Below are 20,163 nucleotides of genomic sequence, written 5' to 3'. Positions count from 1 at the left end.
AACTATTAAAAATAGATATCTTCCAAGCCAATCATAAAATTCATGTGGAAATCCAAGGGGCTGGCAATAGCCAAAATAATCCTGAAAAATTACAAAGCTAGAGAGCTCGCACTCCCCAATTTCAAAACTTCCTACAAAGCTATAGCAATCAAGAAAGGGTAGTACTGTCACAAGGATAGATATATACAGCAACGAAATAGAATTGATGGCCCAGAAAAAAAACCTTTATCACTTAAGGTCAATTGAGTTTTCAACAGGGTGTCAAGATAATTCAATAAGGGAAAGAACAGTCTTTTGAACAAATGGTTGCTGGAACAACTGGTGCTCATACAAAAGAACAATCCTTTCCCTACACCATACACAAAAATTCACTCAAAATGGATCATAGACCTAAATGTAAGACCTAAAAGTATAAAACACTTAGAAGAAAACATAGGCATAAATCTTCATGACCTTGCCTTAGGCAATGGTTTCTTAGATATGACACCAAAAGCACAAGCAACCAAAGAATAGATAGACTATACTAAATTTTAAAACTTTTGTGCTGCAAATCATTATCATGCAAAAAGTGAAAGACGAGCCAAAGAATGGAAGAAGATATTTGCAAATCATGTATTTGATAAAGGACTGATACCCAGAATATATAAAGAACGCTTATAACAATAATAAAAAGACTAAAAAATCCAATTAAAAAATGGGAAAAGATCTGAACAGACATTTCTCCAAAGAAGATACACAAATGGCCAATAAATACACAAAAAGAAGTTCAACATTATTAGCCATTAAGGAAATGCAAATCAAAACCACAATGAGGCAGATACCACTTCATATCCACTAGGATGGCTAAAATAAAAAAGGCAGATAATAACAAGTGTTGGTGAGAATATAGAGAAATAGAAACCCTCCATATATATTGCTGGTGGAAATGTAAAACAGCACTACCATTCTGGAGAACAGTCTGGCAGTCCCTCAAAAAGTCAGACATAGAGTTATCTTATGATCCAGCAACTCCACTCCTAGGCATATATCCAAGAAAATGAAAAAAATACATCTACCTAAAAACTTATACATGACTATTCATAGCAGCATTATTCATAATAGCCAAAAAGCAGACACAACTCATGTCCATTAACTTATGATGGATAAACAAAATCCACAGTGGAGAGCAAGGACGAAAGACAGAAGGTACTTGGGGTACCAGCACCAAACAGGTGTAGAGGACAGGAATTTGACTTCTCAGAGTGATATGGAATGAGAAAACAGGCTCTCCAAGGGCTACAACTGGGCACCTGCCCATAAATCAAGTGCTAGTAAAACAGTTTGACAGTTAATTCAGAAATGCAATTAGGAATAAAATTCTTGTCCATGGCATAGGTAAGCATCAGAGAAATCTATGCAACAGGAAATTAGGCCCTGAGCATACCTGGGGATTGGAACTCAATTTCCTCAAGGGACAAAAATTCCTCTACCTTCTAAATATAAGAATTGGTCCTGAGATGTGGATCCCAGGGTGCCAGACTAAGGCAAAACTGCCCTACAGGGAGAAGCCATGACAGGAAGGAAAAAATAAAAAATAAAATCTCTTGAGAAAAACTTGCCAACAAATATTAAACAGACTACAAAGCATACGAGGAAACACAGCACCACTTAAAAATAATAAAGCACAAATAAGCAAAATTCCTTGTGGAAAAATTAGAAAACACAAATAAAGATAATTCTATTTGTGTGCTAAGCAATTTCCTAGGACTAAGTGATGAGGCAGAGTTAATTCCACTAACTTACAATAGCTAATCTTAAACATGCTGAGGATGACGGTGAAAAATCTGAAATTAGAAATATATTTAGGGTATCTAATTACCATCTTCCACTTTCAAAAACAGTGTATGTTATAAATTAAAATTAAAATAGGTTGAATATGTAATAATTAATGAAAAATACCTCAGGCTTAATTTGCAAAATAATAGTAAATAAAACTATTTAATGCACAAAATAACTAACCTTAAAAAAAGTGGTATTGAAGAATTTTTCATTTCTCAGTTCTTAATGTGAAAAGCTATACTTTTAGAATTCCCTTCCATAAAATCCTAAAGGTTGGCTAAGATGCAATTTCAGAGTCTGAGTTTTACATATTTTATATCAAAGGAAATTTGGAGGTTTCACTCAGTATTTTCAAGAGCCTGTGTATTACCCTAAAACATTTAACAAATTTGCTAATAAAACAATAGGGCATGAATGCATCCACAAAACTAAATAACCAATCATATCAATAAAAGTGCCCAGGAAATGTGTTTTATATACAAACATAATTTCTTATTTAATACATAAAGAGACATTTTTACACTCCTCCCACCTCCATCTCAATTCTTTAAACAACAAACAGAGCTTTCCAAGTCTAAAATATTTGAGTAAAATTGCAACTAACCTTTATATATGCACTTGGGTAGATCTTATGAACAGCGTCTCCAGGTGCACGCCCAGCTTCTCTGTCCAAGTAGTAGCTCTGTACAAAGACTGCGTGGTCACTAAGGCACCTGACCCAAACATCACCTTCACCTTTACATTCCAACTGCACACCTTTGCCTATGTGCAACCTTAGGAAGAAAAAGTGAATCACATTTCATTTTGATAAGTATTTAAAAATAAATTTTAGTTCAGATTATATAGCATACCCAATACTGAAAAATTTTAAAGAATAAAGGACATTATATAACACCATAACCAAAAGATAGCCACTGTTAACATTTCTGTATGTTTATTTTTTTTAGTATCCTATTCATATGTAATAATGATGAACATTCACATAATGCTTATTATGTGTCAGGAACATTCAATATAAATTCTCACTTAACCTTCACAATTCAATTTAAATTAATTTAAAAATTCAGTTAATCACATGAGCCAAATTTTAACTGCTCAACAGCTACATGTGGCTAGAAGTTACTATACTGGACAGCACAGATATAAACCATTTCCTTCATCACAGAAAATTCTATTAGACAGCACTGGCTTAGAGAGTAGATAATTTGCCAAAATCACACAGCTAGGGATAGAGCCAAGATTATGTGCTTATGCACACACACATTTCCTTAAAGAGTTGAGATCACACAGTACCTAAAATTGTGTATGTTTTCCTGTAATATTTCATCTTAAGTATTTACATTTGATTATGTAAACTTTTTATATTTTAATGACTGCATAAAAATGAAAGTGTATTAAAATTTACTTAACCATTTACCTTTTATTATCAGTCTTCCATTATAAATAACACCTGTGGAAACATGTCTTCATTTTATGTTATTTCCTCTCAGTAAATTTGGAGAAATACCATACAATCAGAGGAAATAAAAACTAGTTTTCAAACCGGGTTCCAAAAGGTCTAGTTACGATTCAAAACACAGAAACCTCACTGACTTTTAAAAAACACGGTATTTTATCATCTTTTAAATAACAAACATCTACAATTCAAATGAAATGCTTACAAATTCTGAATTTTCAAGACGATCTTTATTCTTTTATATTCGAAAACATAATTTACATTGAAAGATATCTCTGAATAAAAGACAATGTACTATGTTCAATTTTTAAAATTAACTATCTAACTATACAATCAATACCTTGCTCTCTCAATGGCTTCTGTCCTGTGGACATTGGAGAGTTGACCCAAGCAAAAGCGATCTCCTCCAGAAGGGTCTACATAACCATCAACAGTAACAACAGGACAGCTTGAAGGAACCTTAAACGTCTCTCCTACTTGAACATCCATTTCAAAGTAAGCAATGGAACACCAATACTCAGGAGCTATAGGAGATAAATGGGAGAGAACAGCCAATCATGTGAGAAAGATTTAAGGCTTTCACGTTCACTCCATATGACAAAGCTTTTCTTAAAGGGTGAAGGAAAGAGAGAGCACACAAAAGAATTTATAATGCATTATAAAGTACGCACTGCCATGACTTCTACTTTTCAGCTTAGTATCTTACATTCTTGAAACTTAAAGTCATTTTTAAAATCTGGAATTTGGTTCTTACCTGAAAGTACCCAATCAACAGGGAATTTAAAAAACAGAAATTAGAAACAAATTTTTTTACCATGATGTTTCATCTAACTGCACATAATATTTTCTACGTAGTTTGAACTTTTATTTTTTTTTAAAGCACACTGATTCTAATACGTATTTCAGAGAAGTGTTCTTGAATAACATCAATCTATGGTATATATTTATAGATCCCTAAATGAGAGAGAGGGCATAACCAAGCCAGACATCACAGACAAGAGTCAAGGTTAATTACACTCCAACTACACAGTTTCTGTGAGCAGGATTTTTCAGTTGTCTCTTGGATGAAAGGTCATTTGTCCCATCTGTATTTTTAGTGAAGTCCATTCATGTTAACTACTATAATTTTTTTAAATTGTTTTTTTACATAGCAGGTTCTTATTAGTCATCCATTTTATATACATCAGTGTCGACATGTCAATCCCAATCTCCCAATTCATCACACTGCTTTTCCCCCCACCGCTTTCCCCCCTTGGTGTCCATACGTCTGTTCTCTACATCTGCGTCTCAATTTCTGCCCTGCTAACTGGTTCATCTGTACCATTTTTCTAGGTTCCACATATATGCGTTAATATACAATATTTGTTTTTCTCTTTCTGACTTACTTCAGTCTGTATGAGAGTCTCTAGATCCATCCACGTTTCTACAAATGACCCAATTTGTTCCTTTTTATGGCTGAGCAATATTCCATTGTATATATATACCACATCTTCTTTATCCATTTGTCTGTCGATGGGCATTTAGGTTGCTTCCGTGTCCTGGCTATTGTAGATAGTGCTGCAATGAACATTGGGGTGCATGTGTCTTTTTGAATTATGGTTTTCTCTGGGTATATGCCCAGTAGTGGGATTGCTAGGTCATATGGTAGTTCTATTTTTAGTTTTTTAAGGAACCTTCATACTGTTCTCCATAGTGGCTGTATCAATTTACATTCCCACCAACAGTGCAAGAGGGTTCCCTTTTCTCCACATCCCCTCCAGCATTTATTGTTTGTAGATTTTCTGATGATGCCCATTCTAACTGGTGTGAGGTGATACTTCATTGTAGTTTTGATTTGCATTTCTCTAATAATTAGTGATGCTGAGCAGCTTTTCATGTGCTTCGTGGCCATCTGTATGTCTTCTTTGGAGAAATGTCTATTTAGTTTTTCTGCCCATTTTTGGATTGGGTTGTTTTTTTTTAATATTGAGCTGCATGAGCTGTTTATATATTTTGGAGATTAATCCTTTGTCCATTGATTCATTTGCAAATATTTTCTCCCATTCTGAGGGTTGTCTTTTGGTCTTCTTTGTAGTTTCCTTTGCTGTGCAAACAGTTTTAAGTTACATTAGGTCCCAATTGTTTATTTTTGTTTTTATTTCCATTACTGTAGGAGGTGGACCAAAAAAGATCTTGCTGTGATTTACATCAGAGTGTTCTTCCTATGTTTTCCTCTAAGAGATTTATAGTGTCTGGTCTTACATTTAGGTCTCTAATCCATTTTGAGTTTATTTTTGTGTATGGTGTCAGGGAGTGTTCTAATTTCATTCTTTTACATGTAGTTGTCCAGTTTTCCCAGCACCACTTATTGAAGAGACTGTCTTTTCTCCATTGTATATCCTTGCCTCCTTTGTCATAGATTAGTTGAGCATAGGTGCATGGGTTTATCTCTGGGCTTTCTATCTTGTTCCATTGATCTATGTTTCTGTTTTTGTGCCAGTACCATAATGTCTTGATTACTGTAGCTTTGTAGTATAGCCCAAAGTCAGGGAGTCTGATTCCTCCAGCTCTGTTTTTTTTCCCTCAAGAGTCCTTTGGCTATTCGGGGTCTTTTGTGATTCCATAAAAATTCTAAGATTTTTTGTTCTAGTTCTGCAAAATATGACATTGGTAATTTGATAGGGATTGCACTGAATCTGTAGATTGCTTTGGGTTGTAGAGTCATTTTCACAATATTGATTCTGCCAATCCAAGAACATGGTGTATCTCTCCATCTGTTGGTATCATCTTTAATTTCTTTCATCAGTGTTTTATAGTTTTCTGTATACAGGTCTTTTGTCTCTCTAGGTAGGTTTATTCCTAGGTATTTTATTCTTTTTGTTGCAATGGTAAATGGGAGTGTTTCTTTAATTTCTCTTTCAGATTTGTCATCATCAGTGTATAGGAATGCAAGAGATTTCTGTACATTAATTTTGTATCCTGCAACTTTACCAAATTCATTGATTAGCTCTAGTAGTTTTCTGGTAGCATCTTTAGGTTTCTCTATGTATAGTATCATATCATCTTCAAACAGTGATAGTTTTACTTCTTTTCCAATCTGTATTCCTTTTACTTCTCTTTCTTCTCTGATTGCGGTGGCTAGGACTTCCAAAATTATGTTGAATAACAGTGGTGAGAGTGGACATCCTTGTCTTGTTCCTAATCTTAGAGGAAATGCATTCACTTTTTCACCACTGAGAATGTTTGTTGTGGGTTTGTCATATATGGCCTTTATTTTGTTGAGGTAGGTTCCCTCTATGCCCACTTTCTGGAGAGTTTTTATCATAAATAGGTGATGAATTTTGTCAAAAGCTTTTTCTGCATCTACTGAGATGATCGTATGGTTTTTCTTCTTCAATTTGTTAATATGGTTTATCACATTGATTGATTTGAGTATATTGAAGAATCCTTGCATCCCTGGGATAAATCCCACTTGATCATGGTGTATTATCCTTTTAATGTGTTGTTGGATTCTGTTTGCTAGTATTTTCTTGAGGATGTTTGCATCTATATTCATCAGTGATATTGGTCTATAACTTTCTTTTTTTTGTAGTATCTTTGTCTGGTTTTGGTATCAGGGTGATGGTGGCCTCATAGAATGAGTTTGGGGCTGTTCCTTCCTCTGCAATTTTTTGGAAGAGTTTGAGAAGGATGGGTGTTAGCTCTTCTCAAAATGTTTGATAGAATTCACCTGTGAAGCCATCTGGTCCTGGACTTCTGTTTGTTGGGAGATTTTTAATCACAGTTTCAATTTCATTGCTTGTGATTGGTCTGTTCATATTTTCTATTTCTTCCTGTCTTGGAAGGTTATACCTTTCTAAGAGTTTGTCCATTTCTTCCAGGTTGTCCATTTTATTAGCAGAGTTGCTTGTAGCAGTCTCTTAGGATGCTTTGTATTTCTGCGGTGTCTGTTGTAACTTCTCCTTTTTCATTTCTAATTTTATTGATTTGAGTCCACTCCCTCTTCTTCTTGATGAGTCTGGCTAATGGTTTATCAATTTTGTTTATCTTCTCAAAGAACCAGCTTTTTGCTTTATTGATTTTTTTTTTTTTTTTTTTTGCGATATGTGGGCCTCTCACTGTTGTGGCCTCTCCCATTGTGGAGCACAGGCTCCGGAGGCGCAGGCTCAGCAGCCATGGCTCACAGGCCTAGCCGCTCCACGGCATGTGGGATCTTCCCGGGCCGGGGCACGAACCCATGTCCCCTGCATCGGCAGGCGGACTCTCAACCACTGCGCCACCAGGGAAGCCCTGCTTTATTGATTTTTGCTACTGTTTTCTTTGTTTCTACTTCATTTATTTCTGCTCTGATCTTTATGATTTCTTTCCTTCTACTAACTTTGGGTTTTGTTTGTTCTTCTTTCTCTAGTTCCTTTAGGTGTAAGGTTAGATTGTTTATTTGAGACTTTTGTTGTTTCTTGAGGTAGGATTGTATTGCTATAAACTTCCCTCTTAGAACTGCTTTTGCAGCATCCCATAGGTTTTGGATCGTCATGTTTTCATTGTCATTTGTCTCTAGGTATTTTTTGATTTTCTCTTTGATTTCTTCAGTGATCTCTTGGTTATTTAGTAACGTATGGTTTAGCCTCCATGTGTTTGTGTTTTTTACGTTTTTTTCCCTGTAACTGATTTCTAATCTCATAGCGTTGTGGTCAGAAAAGATGCTTGATATGATTTCAATTTTCTTAAATTTACTGAGGCTTGATTTGTGACCCAAGATGTGATCTATCCTGGAGAACTTTCTGTGTGCACCTGAGAAGAAACCGTAATCTGCTGTTTTGGGATGGAATGTTCTATAAATATCAATTAAATCTATCTAGTCTATTGTGTCATTTAAGGCTTGAGTTTCCTTATTAATTTTCTGTTTGGATGATCTGTCCATTGGTGTAAGTGAGGTGTTAAAGTCCCCCACTATTATTGTGTTACTGTCGATTTCCTCTTTTAGAGCTGTTAGCAGTTGCCTTATGTATTGAGGTGTTCCTATGTTGGGTGCATATATAATTGTTATATCTTCTTCTTGGATTGACCCCTTGATCATTCTGCAGTATCCTTCCTTGTCTCTTGTAACCTTCTGTACTTTAAAGTCCATTTTATCTGATATGAGTATTGCTACTCCAGCTTTCTTTTGATTTCCATTTGCATGGAATATCTTTTTCCATTCCCTCACTTTCAGTCTGTATGTGTCCCTAGGTCTTAAGTGGGTCTTTTGTAGACAGCATATATATGGGTCTTGTTTTTGTATCCATTCTGCGAGCCTGTGTCTTTTGGTTGGAGCATTTAATCCATTCACGTTTAAGGTAATTATAGATATGTATGTTCCTAATACCATTTTCTTAATTGTTTTGGGTTTGTTTTTGTAGGTTGTTTTCTTCTCTTGTGTTTCCCACTTAGAGAAGTTCCTTTAGCATTTGTTGTAGAGCTGGTTTGGTGGTGCTGAATTCTCTTAGCTTTTGCTTGTCTGTAAAGCCTTTGATTTCTCCATAGCTTTTGCTTGTCTGTAAAGCTTCTGATTTCTCCATCAAATCTGAATGAGATCCTTGCCGGCTAGTGTAATCTTGGTTGTAGGTTCTTCCCTTTCATCACTTTAAATATGTCATGCCACTCCCTTCTAGCTTGTAGAGTTTCTGCTGAGAAATCAGCTGTTAATCTTATGGGAGTCCCCTTGTATGTTATTTGTCGTTTTTCCCTTGCTGCTTTCAATAATTTTTCTTTGTCTTTAAATTTTGCCAATTTGATTACTATGTGTCTTGGTGTGTTTCTCCTTGGGTTTATCCTGTATGGGACTCTCTGCGGTTCCTGGACTTGGGTGGCTATTTCCTTTCCCATGTTAGGGAAGTTTTCGACTACAATCTCTTCAAATATTTTCTCGGGTCCTTTCTCTCTCTCTTCTCCTTCTGGGACCCCTATAATGCGAATGTTGTTGCATTTAATATTGTCCTAGAGGTCTCTTAGGCTGCCTTCATTTCTTTTCATTTTTTTTTTTTTTAATTCTGCTCTGCAGCCATAAATTCCACGATTCTGTCTTCCAGGTCACTTATCTGTTCTTCTGCCTCAGTTATTCTGCTATTGATTCCTTCTAGTGTTATTTTTCACTTCAGTTACTGTATTGTTCACCTCTGTTTGTTTGTTCTTTAATTCTTCTAGGTCTTTGTTAAACATTTCTTACATCTTCTCAATCTTTGCCTCCATTCTTTTTCTGAGGTCCTGGATCATCTTCACTATCATCATTCTGAATTCCTTTTCTGGAAGGTTGCCTAACTCAACTTCATTTAGTTGTCTTTCTGGGGTTTTATCTTGTTCCTTCATCTGGTACATAGACGAGATGAAAAGGCAGAGGGCTGTCTTTCTGTGAATGTGGTTTTAATTCCACAGGCTGCAGGATTGTAGTTCTTCTTGCTTCTGCTGTCTTCCCTCGCTAAAACTGGTTTTTAAACCTCTTTATTGGAGTATAATTGCTTTACAATGGTGTGTTAGTTTCTGCTGTATAGCAAAGTGAATCAGCTATACATATACATACATCCCCATATCTCCTCCCTCTTGTGTCTCCCTCCTACTCTCCCTATCCCACCCCTCTAGGTGGTCACAAAGCACCGAGCTGATCTCCCTGTACTACGCAGCTGCTTCCCACTAGCTATCTATTTTACATTTGGTAGTGTACATATGTCCATGCTACTCTCTCACTTCGTCTCAGCTTACCCTTCCCCCTCCCCGTGTCCTCAAGTCCATTCTCTATGTCTGTGTCTTTATTCCTGTCCTGCCCCTAGGTTCTTGAGAACCATTTTTTTTTTGATGCCATATATATGTGTTAGCATACGGTATTTGTTTTTCTCTTTCTGACTTACTTCACTCTGTATGACAGTCTCTAGGTCCATTCACCTCACTACAAATAACTCAAACTACTACAATTTTAACTCTGAAAATGTGTTGAATGTATTCATTTGAACTTCAATAAATGATTTTAAATAATTGGGCAAAAGAGAGCCACTACTAGGTTTGGTTTGCAAATATCGTTGATCAAGTATTTCTAATTTTTGTTTGAACACAGTTATTACATAGAGCCTACATACATGCAAATTATTTGATTTTCCTTTTTTAAATAACAGGTATTTATGGGGTACATAAGAATCACTGTAGGCACACACAGCAGTAAACAAGGCAGCTATTGTCCTATTTTCATGGAGGTGCAGAGGCAGACAAGTAATCAAATAAATGAACAAGGTAACTCAGGTAATGATAAACACGGTGAAGAAAATAAAACAAGGTATGGGACAGAAGATGAGTGGAAAGGTACTTCAGACTAGACCAGGGGCACATCCTATCCGAAAAAGTCAGACCTGAAAGACCATGTATCTATGTGGAGACTGTGAATGAACAGCTCAAGAGGAAAGCAAATGCAAAAGCCCTAGAGCAGAAAGGGGTCTGACATAAGGGGGGAATAAAGGCCAGTGCCATTTATTAGAGATTGAAAGTTTTCTATGATAAACCAATTATTTATCTGCATCTCACGGTGCCATTTATGAACTCTGGCTGACCTAGAATTTTCAACAATATAAAAAGATACTCAGAATGACAAAAAAAATACATTTCTTCAAACCTCCCAAAAGATGTTAAAATGAAGTATGATTAATGCTTAAAATATATTAAAAACAAAAATCCTGTAAAGTCTATGTATCTAATTGCTTTTCAAAATGTTGTCAAGGAAAAAAGTACTTTCCAATGAAGTATTAATAAAAGAGACCACATGAAAACTGGGTGATTCAAAAACTTAATAATTCAAATGTTTTGCCATACAGAACGACCAACTAACCACAAACATTCCTTTAAATATTTTTATTATCATGAGAACATGAAAACTAGCGATATACTGAAGTGCCTTCTTAAAAAGCTAGTTTTGAAATATTTATGAAGCTGTTCCTTATAGTAAAATTCTTTATTAAAGGCATCACATTATGCTATGGACAAGAAGCTTCAGCCAACATAACAGGCAGGTATACTGGTTGAAGCTAAAACTAAAGAGGTTGTTTAAGACAAGATAACAATTACCCAATGTTTTGGCAGCAATAAACAGTAACAGCACTTCAATAAGGTCTTTAACAATCAGCCCAAACAGTCAATTTTGTTACAAATAATATCCTGAAGTCACGAATGTTTTCAACGCTGGTTAAAAAAATGAGATCCAAGTACATGCATTTCCTAGTTCATACTGAAGAATACTATTTACAAGTAAAGTTCCATGGCAAGCAATCTTTTTGCCAAGAGAGTCAATTGAGGGGGAAAAGGGGACCTGTATAATCTCCATGTTTAAATAAGAAAAATAACTTTTATCATTATAAATTGCAACATCTGCAACTACACTTAAACATTATGTTATTATTTCCAGTCACCAAAGGGGTTTTTGTTTGCCTAATATTTCAGACAGCATACAACAATGGTGGTTACATAAAGCTGCATTTGGCAAGCTCTGAGTATAAAAGGAAAGTGACATCAGAGTTGCACCACGGACCAGGGATGAAAAATGACCGTCTAATTAAAAGGATTATTAAGGCCCAGGAAAGCAGGAGGAAGGGGGTTACTATCTGTGAGGAGAGACAGGGCTAGAGGTAACCTAATAGGTAATCCAGAGAAGTTAGTGGTGCTGGGATACAAAATACCATGTGAAAACCTTTTCTAAAGGTTTAGAAATGGTTCTAAAGGTTTAGAGTCCACTCTAAATTTGTTATAAAACGAGGAGGGAACATTCTTATTTTTAAAACAGGAGAAGGTAACAGGAAACACTCATTAAGCCTTTCTAGATCTCTCTGTGCTCTTTCGCTCCAAGGACCAAATGCCACATAAGTGACAAGTCTACAGCCTCTCAAAACTAGTATCAACAGCAAGACAGAATTTACTCATTTCCAAGAGAGCTTTCTTAACGTCCCAACTCACTTGAAAGGGAGTGGGATTGTTATGTGCTTGCTGATGTTGCTATTTTTAGTTTCCTGTTCCTTAAGTTAGTGAGGTTGAACTGGTCCCATGAAGTCTATGGGCTGCTTGCTCATCACTGACCAGAGGAAAGGTTTTGAAAGACGAGTTAAGAACATGAATTTTTTTTAATATAAAAACTCAGCTAAATATTTTTTGTAATGAGAAAACGTATTACAAAGCACAGCTTTACCAAAAAATTGTTATTCAATTATAATAGAAAGTGTAAGTCTCCAAGGCATTATCTTTAATTTCTGAAACAAGAGTCATTCAAGAAAAAGTTAGAAATTTGCTTGAAGCACCTAAATGACTCATTATGAATTATTCCTTTTATTATTTATATCTGAATGAGATGTCCTATGAGAATCTTTCATGAAAATATAAAGGTACTCTCTTAAATGGTAGTTAGTTCCAAAGTACTAGAACACAACCTGAATTTGAAAATCTGTGAATTCTGTATTCATTTATCAGTGACCAAAACAATCTCAAAGACGCTGAGGAAACTCTTCGCTTTAATTTGCAATCAATATTTAATTTAATGAATATATCTCAGCTTTACAAAAAAGCAAAAGAGTGTTAGTCCATAAAAAGAAATGATTAAAAATGAAATGATTAACTTTTTCCAAAAATATTTTTCAACTTAGTTATCAAAGCCTAGAAATCACCAAGTATATGTCCTGTCTGAAATCTTTTATACCAAGGTAAAGACCAATACTAACTTTTTTTCACTTTCAACAATTTATATTACTTATATTTCCTAAGACATACATGCAATTATATTCAAAAACACTTTATCAAAACAGATATACTATATATTATTGATGATTTTTAATTATTAAAAATATTTTACGTATTCATATATGCACATTTCCCATCTATACAGTCCTAAGTCAGTGGTAGAATATTTTAGCATTTCTTAATCAAACCTTAAAGGGCTGCATTAACCATACACCTAATACAAAATATGTTTACTTTGGTTTCCTTTTCTATTTGTTCATGAAACAAGGATAGCAGATCTTGTAAACTACTAGCTAGGATTTACAAAGCACTAGATAACAGGGGACACGAGGGATTAGGGAATGCTTCTTCACAACTGTGGTGTGACTTTAAAAAGAGGTCACCACACTTAAGAGGGTAGGGGTGTGAGGTATGGGCATCAAGATGGCACCAATGATTCTCACCTCCTGACATTCACATTTTTGTATAGTCCCCTCTCTACAAAATAGGATCTTACAAAAATGAAGATGTGATTTATGAGGTTAAGTCTTAAAAGACCCCGAGGTTCTGTCTTGCTTTCTCTTGATCCCTCAACTTTGGAGGAAGCAAGCTGCCATGTGAAGACACTCAAGAAACTCTGCAGAGAGGTCCATGCAGAAAGGAACTGGAGCTTCCTGCCCACAATACCACTAACTTGCCAGATAGGTGCTAAGCCACCCTGAAAGTGAATTCTCCAACCCCAGAAAAGCTTTCAGATGGTAGCAGCCTGAGCCAACAACTTGACTGCAAGCTCAAGAGACTATGAGCCAGAGCAAACAACAGACAACTAATACAGAGTATATAACATATCTGGCAGAGAACACCATGCACAAAAAAAGTACAGAGGGATGATATAGTCAAGCAAGCTTGGGTAAGCAGTTCAGGATGGTTAAAGTATGAAGAGATGAACCTAGAGAAGTATGCAGGGTCCCGGATCAGAGATTCTTTTCTGCCCAGCTAAGGAATTTGGACTTTATCCTATAGGCTAAGCAATAAGTAGGGAAGTCAGTGCAAGTTCTTCAACAGAGAAATAACATAACTAGATTCAAATTTTAAAAGAAATACTGAGTAGCAGTAGAGATTAAATGGTAGGGAGGAGGGCACTATGACTGGAAGCTGTCCCATTAGGAAGGCCAGTCAGCATATTCTCTTACCAGTGCAAGAGGAGAAATGAAGAACAGCTGTGAGGTAGAACTCTTCTGGGGCCCATCCATATTCACAGTCAGAGAGTTCACAGCCAGCTGGGCTCCAACAAGCTGACTCCATTAATGGTACAGGCGCAGAGCTGACCCCTCCCGCAACCACGTGGACAAAGACCTTTCAGTATCATCCTCGCCATTAAGTCACTTCCCGTTCTACTCAAAAACAGAGGCTTTAATGCCAGTGCAGGGTCCTACAGATGCATATCCTCAAAACTAGTGAATGCTATTCCCTAACCACCAGGAGCTGTTAGGCCTCAACATGAGTTCTACCATGAGAATGAAGTAAATCCATCAAGAGGCCAAAGCAACTGCTGAATCCAAAACGGAGTCCAAATAACTAGCTAAATGCCACCATTCCCAACCCCACTCCACTATTCATCCATGGTAGATCTTTTTTCAGAGCCCTGATTATCCCTACTCCTGTGGACCACCTTCTGCCAAGCCATATGAACACTGAGAACCACACCCCCCAATTTGCCAGGGGTCACTACTGATTGTCAATGATGCTGCCTTGAAGCCAGCAAAATTCTCATTCTTAAGACTCCAGATTTCCCCCTTTTACCACAATATGCTTATTAACATGAATTAAGATTCTGATACAATGATTTCATTTATATAATTTCAAAAAGCAGTAAAACCAAACTACTGGATTGTTTAGGGATGCATTCATCATTTTCAAAGAGCAAAAAAATTAAATCCATAAAAAGCAGGATAGTGGTTATCTCTGCAGGAGGAGATGAAAAGTTTTTGACTGAGACAAAATGCATGGGGAGGGAAAATTTCTGAGGGTGCTGCAATGTTTTAATTTTCAGTCTGGGTGTTGGTTACACACGTGTTGGCTTTAATGTTATTCATCAGACTGTATGTATACTGGTTTTATGTACGTTCTGTTTATTACATTTCTTAATAAAAATGTTTATAGAAAGGCAAGACCCCTTGACCCACAAAAAATGTTTAAAATCACAAAAATATGCAAATAACATACAGAAAATCCACTTAAGAGGATAATTTAACTAGTAATATGTATGATTAAAAAATATATTTAAAAATGTAAACATGTAACTAGTAAATATGTATCGTTAAAAAATATTTCTGTCCCACCAGCAGCATTTTTCTCCTTATCAAAACAAATATTTGCCTCCTAAATCAGTAAAAGTTAATTGAAGTATCACATCTACTGCTGGTGAGCATGATAAAACTGGTTCTCATACTCTGATGTGATCACTAAAGCAATGTGGCCTTTTGATCCAGAAATTCTTCAAATTCCCGAAACTGAAATATGAGAAGAATTATAAGCATAAAGGTCTTACCCTCAATGTTATTTTTCTTTAACAGCTAGAAGAAAAGTTAGAACCAACATAAATAATAAATAGCAGAACACTGTTTAAGAAAATTATTTATCTATTTGAGGAACTATATGTTACTCTTTAAATTGACCATTATGGTTACTGTAGTTATATTTTTTAAAAATCTTCAATGGAAATATATACTGAAATATTTATGTATCAAATGATTATATAGTATTTCCATCAAAATAATAGGTAAGGATATGAAAAGTAGGTGAGGGTATAAATGAAACAAGATTGGCCATTAGTTGATAATAGCTGAAACTGAGGAATGAGTACAATTTTCTATACTTGTATTTGGTACATGTTGAAATTTCCATAATAAAATTTTTGTAAAACTAGGGGGAAAATTAAGGTGATGAACTGAAATTATATAGCTGCATCTTTCTAAGCTAAGAAAAACAGATAGGATAGGATGGAGGGAAGAAAAGCAAATCAAAATCCACTGTTTATGTTAAGAAGCCTTCAATATTTTCTTTTATTTCCAAACTTTCTGTTTTATTACTTCTATAGTTTACTTAGCTATTTCATCTAATCTTTTGAACATAATTTAGTGCAAATAGTTTCTAAATTGCAGTTAACCAGAGATTCCTGAATCTATCTTCTAAGACAGATACGGTGAATTATTTTTCTGTTCACCATCTACTTCAGATTCTTCCTGGCTTTTTAAGCTACAGTTTTACAGCTGTTCTATTTTGAAACCTAGTTTCTTCTACTGCATATTTATGTATTACATGCATCTTAAAACCGGTATTTTGGTACTTTATATTTTAGCCGAAAATGCAGTTCTTGTCTTTTCTTTCAGAGACAGTTAAAAAAAACCAAATATGGACAGTTTATGTGTGCTTATATTGGTTACTCATAAACTGTTGATTAACTAATGCCATAATGAGTATTGTACTTATCTGAAAAGTTAAGTTACTCTGCAGTTATATTAAAATCTCTCTGTGTGTATGTGTTTCAATTGCCATAAAGAAAAGCTAAATGTAGGGAATTAATTTTGAAATACACTTACCAGGATGGTTAGAAATGGGAGGCTGGAATGCAAGCTCATTGTGAACTGGCGGCCCTAAAGAAAAGACAATAAAAATCCCATTTTCATTTATTAAAAGTTTTCCAATGCTGAAACTTTTAATAAACCTTAAATATAACTATCATACCTTAGGAATTGTTTAGATCGAGCTTATGCAATGTCTAAGAATGTAAAAGCTTAGTTTACTTTATAATTATAATAAGCAAGTACTCTTGAATTACTTTTGTAGCTATTTAATAGCCAACATTTTAGAGCTGTATACCAACTGTTAAACAATTTACAATAGTTGTACATGCAAAATTTAATGTAATTATAAATTATCCATGTAATACAGTACAATTCATAATGTAATATATAATAATAATTCAAATTGTGAGGTCCATTTTAAAACAAGTGTTTATCGTTTATTAAATTAAGAATATTTACAAAATGGCACAGTAGCTAACATAACTGAGAGATTATTATGTGTTAAGACATTGTGCTAAACACCTCACATGAATTATTACATTTACTTCTTACAACATCCCTGAGACAGATACTACTATTGCTACCCTTAAGTCTTAGGGAGGTTAAATAATTTGCCAGTGGTCACACAGCCAGTTAAGGGTCCAAACTCAGCACCCGTAACAACTATGCTGGCCCAGGCAGCCATTAAAAACTACATTCTCTTAAGACATGGAAAAATAGTAACGTAACTGTAAAAAAGCAGGGTACAACAACACAGTCACAGTCTGATTTCCTTCTCCCCCCAAATTTATATATATACCCGACTATATGACTGGAAGGAAAAATGTGACAAAATATTAGAAGTAGATATCTCTGGGTAGTAGGATTCTGGATAATTTTTATTTTCTTATTTACTCCTCTGTGTATTTTCCAAGTTTTCTTTGGTATTATTAATCTTATAATGGAGGAAAAGGGATTTAATATATATGAAAGATTTATACTCTTGATTTTACTAGGCCAAATGAACAATGTTCCTGTTCTGCCTGAAACTACAAGCTATGGTTATCAGTAGGGTATCCCTCCCAATCAAGCCTGCACAGAGTAGAGGAATGACAGATTCAACATCTGAGTGTCTATGGTATGCTGAACTCTGTGGTGAGAGAAACCTTGAGATCTTGACACTCAAGGAGTTTCAATACACTTAGGGTGGATATACAGATACACATGAGATCTAACAACATACACAAAACAAACAAACAAATGAATGGCAATCAATGTGGTGTTAATGAAATATCAGCAACAAAGAAATAAAAGTATTCTGTAAATATCAATCCTCTAAAACAAAGGTATGATAACATAACTATGAAAAATAAAACTGTTTACCAAAAATACTGAAAAGCACTAATCATTTAATGAAACCAAATTTTAAGATGACTAAAAGATGTAAAAACATTTTTAAAAGAATAGAAAGAAAACAAAGTTCTCAAAAAGAAAAGGCCCTTACAACAAAAACAAGAGCTTACAGTAATGTCCGGGATGGGGCGGCATAGGCGGGTGGTGCTGAAGATGGCCGTTTTGATGGTGAGGCAAATTAGGTGTGTATGGTGCAGTTCTACTTCCAGTCCAGGTGGTAGTGCTGTCTAAAAATTAAGGCCCACATGGATTAATTTGCTTTTATAAACTCTGCCTATTTTTTCTCAACTACTTAGAAGATTTTAAAAAGCATATACATACTATGATGGTAAGTAGCTGGCTGACCAGTAAATCCATTCTGCTGCTGTCCTGGCTGAGGCCCTGAAGCTATCTGCAACAATCCTTCACTATGGCTGCCTGCCAGTATACTGGCAGGCTGACCTAGAGGAACAAGAAGACATTAATATGGTACATTTATAGAGGCAATCCTATGGTTTTATACAGTAAATGAAGGATCAATTATATCTGATGGTCACAATTACAAAGATGAGCAAAAAGCAGAATTCACCCATGGCCTATATAATAAAAAAACCCTAGAGTCATCTATAAAGGCAAACCTTAACTTGAAGAAGTTCAAAATTATTCTATCTTTAAGTAATATCTAGCTAATTTTATTGGCCCATTTCTTCACAAATATTCTTCAAATGCCAGCAAAACCCCACTATAGGTCTAGCCTATCATAATAACTTCTTCAGAAGCACACTAGCTCACTCCCAGCCACTCCATCTAGCTCTGGACCTTTCTGACTAGGACTCCAAAAGTCCAGGCTCAAGAAAATGTTGGAAAGTTCATTATTATCAGCACTGGTACTGGTAATGGCAGAATGCTAGAGGGTGATCAAAGAAAAGGAGAGCAGGCAAATATTTTAAATGGAATGTGATGGGTAAGGTGAGAAGGTTAAAAAAAAAAAAAGGTAAGCTCCACTGTCCAATCAACACAGCATCTGCTAGTTAAAACAAAACAAAACAAAAAATCAGTCTATTTTGAAATTTTTTCATGTGCTTTTAAAAATCAAGAATTGCCTCTAAGAACACTACCATACTCCTGGATTCACAAGAAATTAGTTGCTCTCTCTGTATGTAATATACCAGGAGAACTATTCTATTCAAAACCATTCTAAGAAATTGCTTACATTTTTAAGGCTTTATTTTTTGTACAGAAAAAGCTTAATTTCTTCAAGCAAGAATTAATTAAGTCAACTGTGCATCTCACTTGGAAAGCAATGAAATTCCATAATTGTTATTTGTTACTGTCATTACCTCAATCTTTTCTCATCTATGTGGGAGTATAATCAGATAGAAGAGAGTAAATGACACCATTGCTCGAATATGCAATGAACAGCTCAAAGTATGAAGAAAAAGGAACATCTTTCTCCTCTCTACAACTCACATTTCCTTAAGGCTAAGATTATAAAATTGAAAGCTAAAGAGACTACTTCAATACTCTCTATTTTTTTAAAGAGGATGTTTTCAGCTACCTCCCATCCTATTCATCCCCCTCAAATTTTTCCATCTTTAAAGTTAATTAAATTTTTACTCTTGCTTTTTAACGACTGTACGTGGTGCATACTCTTAGCTATCTTACAAAAACTGTCACTTGCAGAAGAAATTAAATTATTTTAATTTACTACAGATATTTAGAAAGAAACCCTGAAGATACTCAGGTACCAAATGAACATAAAGCCCACTGCAGTTATCTGTACTGAGTATTTCCATTACACAATTCCAAGTACATAAAATGAAATTAAACAACTAAATCAGCTCACATAGTCTTCCAATTCCCCTATTTTAGTCCAATTTCTTTTCTTTCTTCTAATTTTATCAATACACTTTTTGAGATCTAAGGAACCATTCTGCAACAAATTCTAAAACTTATGGTAATCATTACTCATTGCGAAAATATATCCAAAAAACACCAAGACAAAATTATCCACATTTCATTCATATCACTTTATTTGAATAGGACTCAGTCCCAGGGAACGTAACAGTTAAAATGAAGTCACTTTAGCAAGCATCAACAAAGGCATGCAAATTCAACCTCCAGGTAGTATCAACAGAGGTTAAATGGCACTAATCTATGCTCAAGTGGCTGTAACGTACCTTCTTTTATTCTCCTTCCCTACCCACTCTGTTTGTCAACTATATTCCCAAATTA

The 20,163-nt window shown here is 35.2% G+C and overlaps 1 protein-coding gene across 4 annotated transcripts in view; it reads right to left on the bottom strand.

Moving 5' to 3' along the window:
• Positions 1-20,163, bottom strand: part of SMAD4 (SMAD family member 4) — a 60,398-nt gene that overhangs the window by 13,994 nt on the left and 26,241 nt on the right. For all 4 annotated transcript variants that reach the window (XR_004041979.3, XM_030867950.3, XM_060310187.2 and 1 more), the window contains exons 6-10: positions 18,271-18,390; positions 18,060-18,176; positions 16,573-16,626; positions 3,615-3,798; positions 2,423-2,591 (exon numbers count right to left, since the gene is read on the bottom strand). Coding sequence is in view for 3 of the 4 variants with exons in the window: in XM_030867950.3 (XP_030723810.1) it covers positions 2,423-2,591; positions 3,615-3,798; positions 16,573-16,626; positions 18,060-18,176; positions 18,271-18,390 (644 nt within the window). In the remaining variant the exon portion in view is untranslated. The remainder of the gene's footprint in view (positions 1-2,422; positions 2,592-3,614; positions 3,799-16,572; positions 16,627-18,059; positions 18,177-18,270; positions 18,391-20,163) is intronic.

This window comes from Globicephala melas, chromosome 13 (genome assembly GCF_963455315.2).
Source record: "Globicephala melas chromosome 13, mGloMel1.2, whole genome shotgun sequence".
Taxonomy (NCBI): Eukaryota; Metazoa; Chordata; class Mammalia; order Artiodactyla; family Delphinidae; genus Globicephala; species Globicephala melas.
Note: the sequence above shows the minus strand (reverse complement) of the source record. Positions and strands in the feature narration are given on the sequence as shown.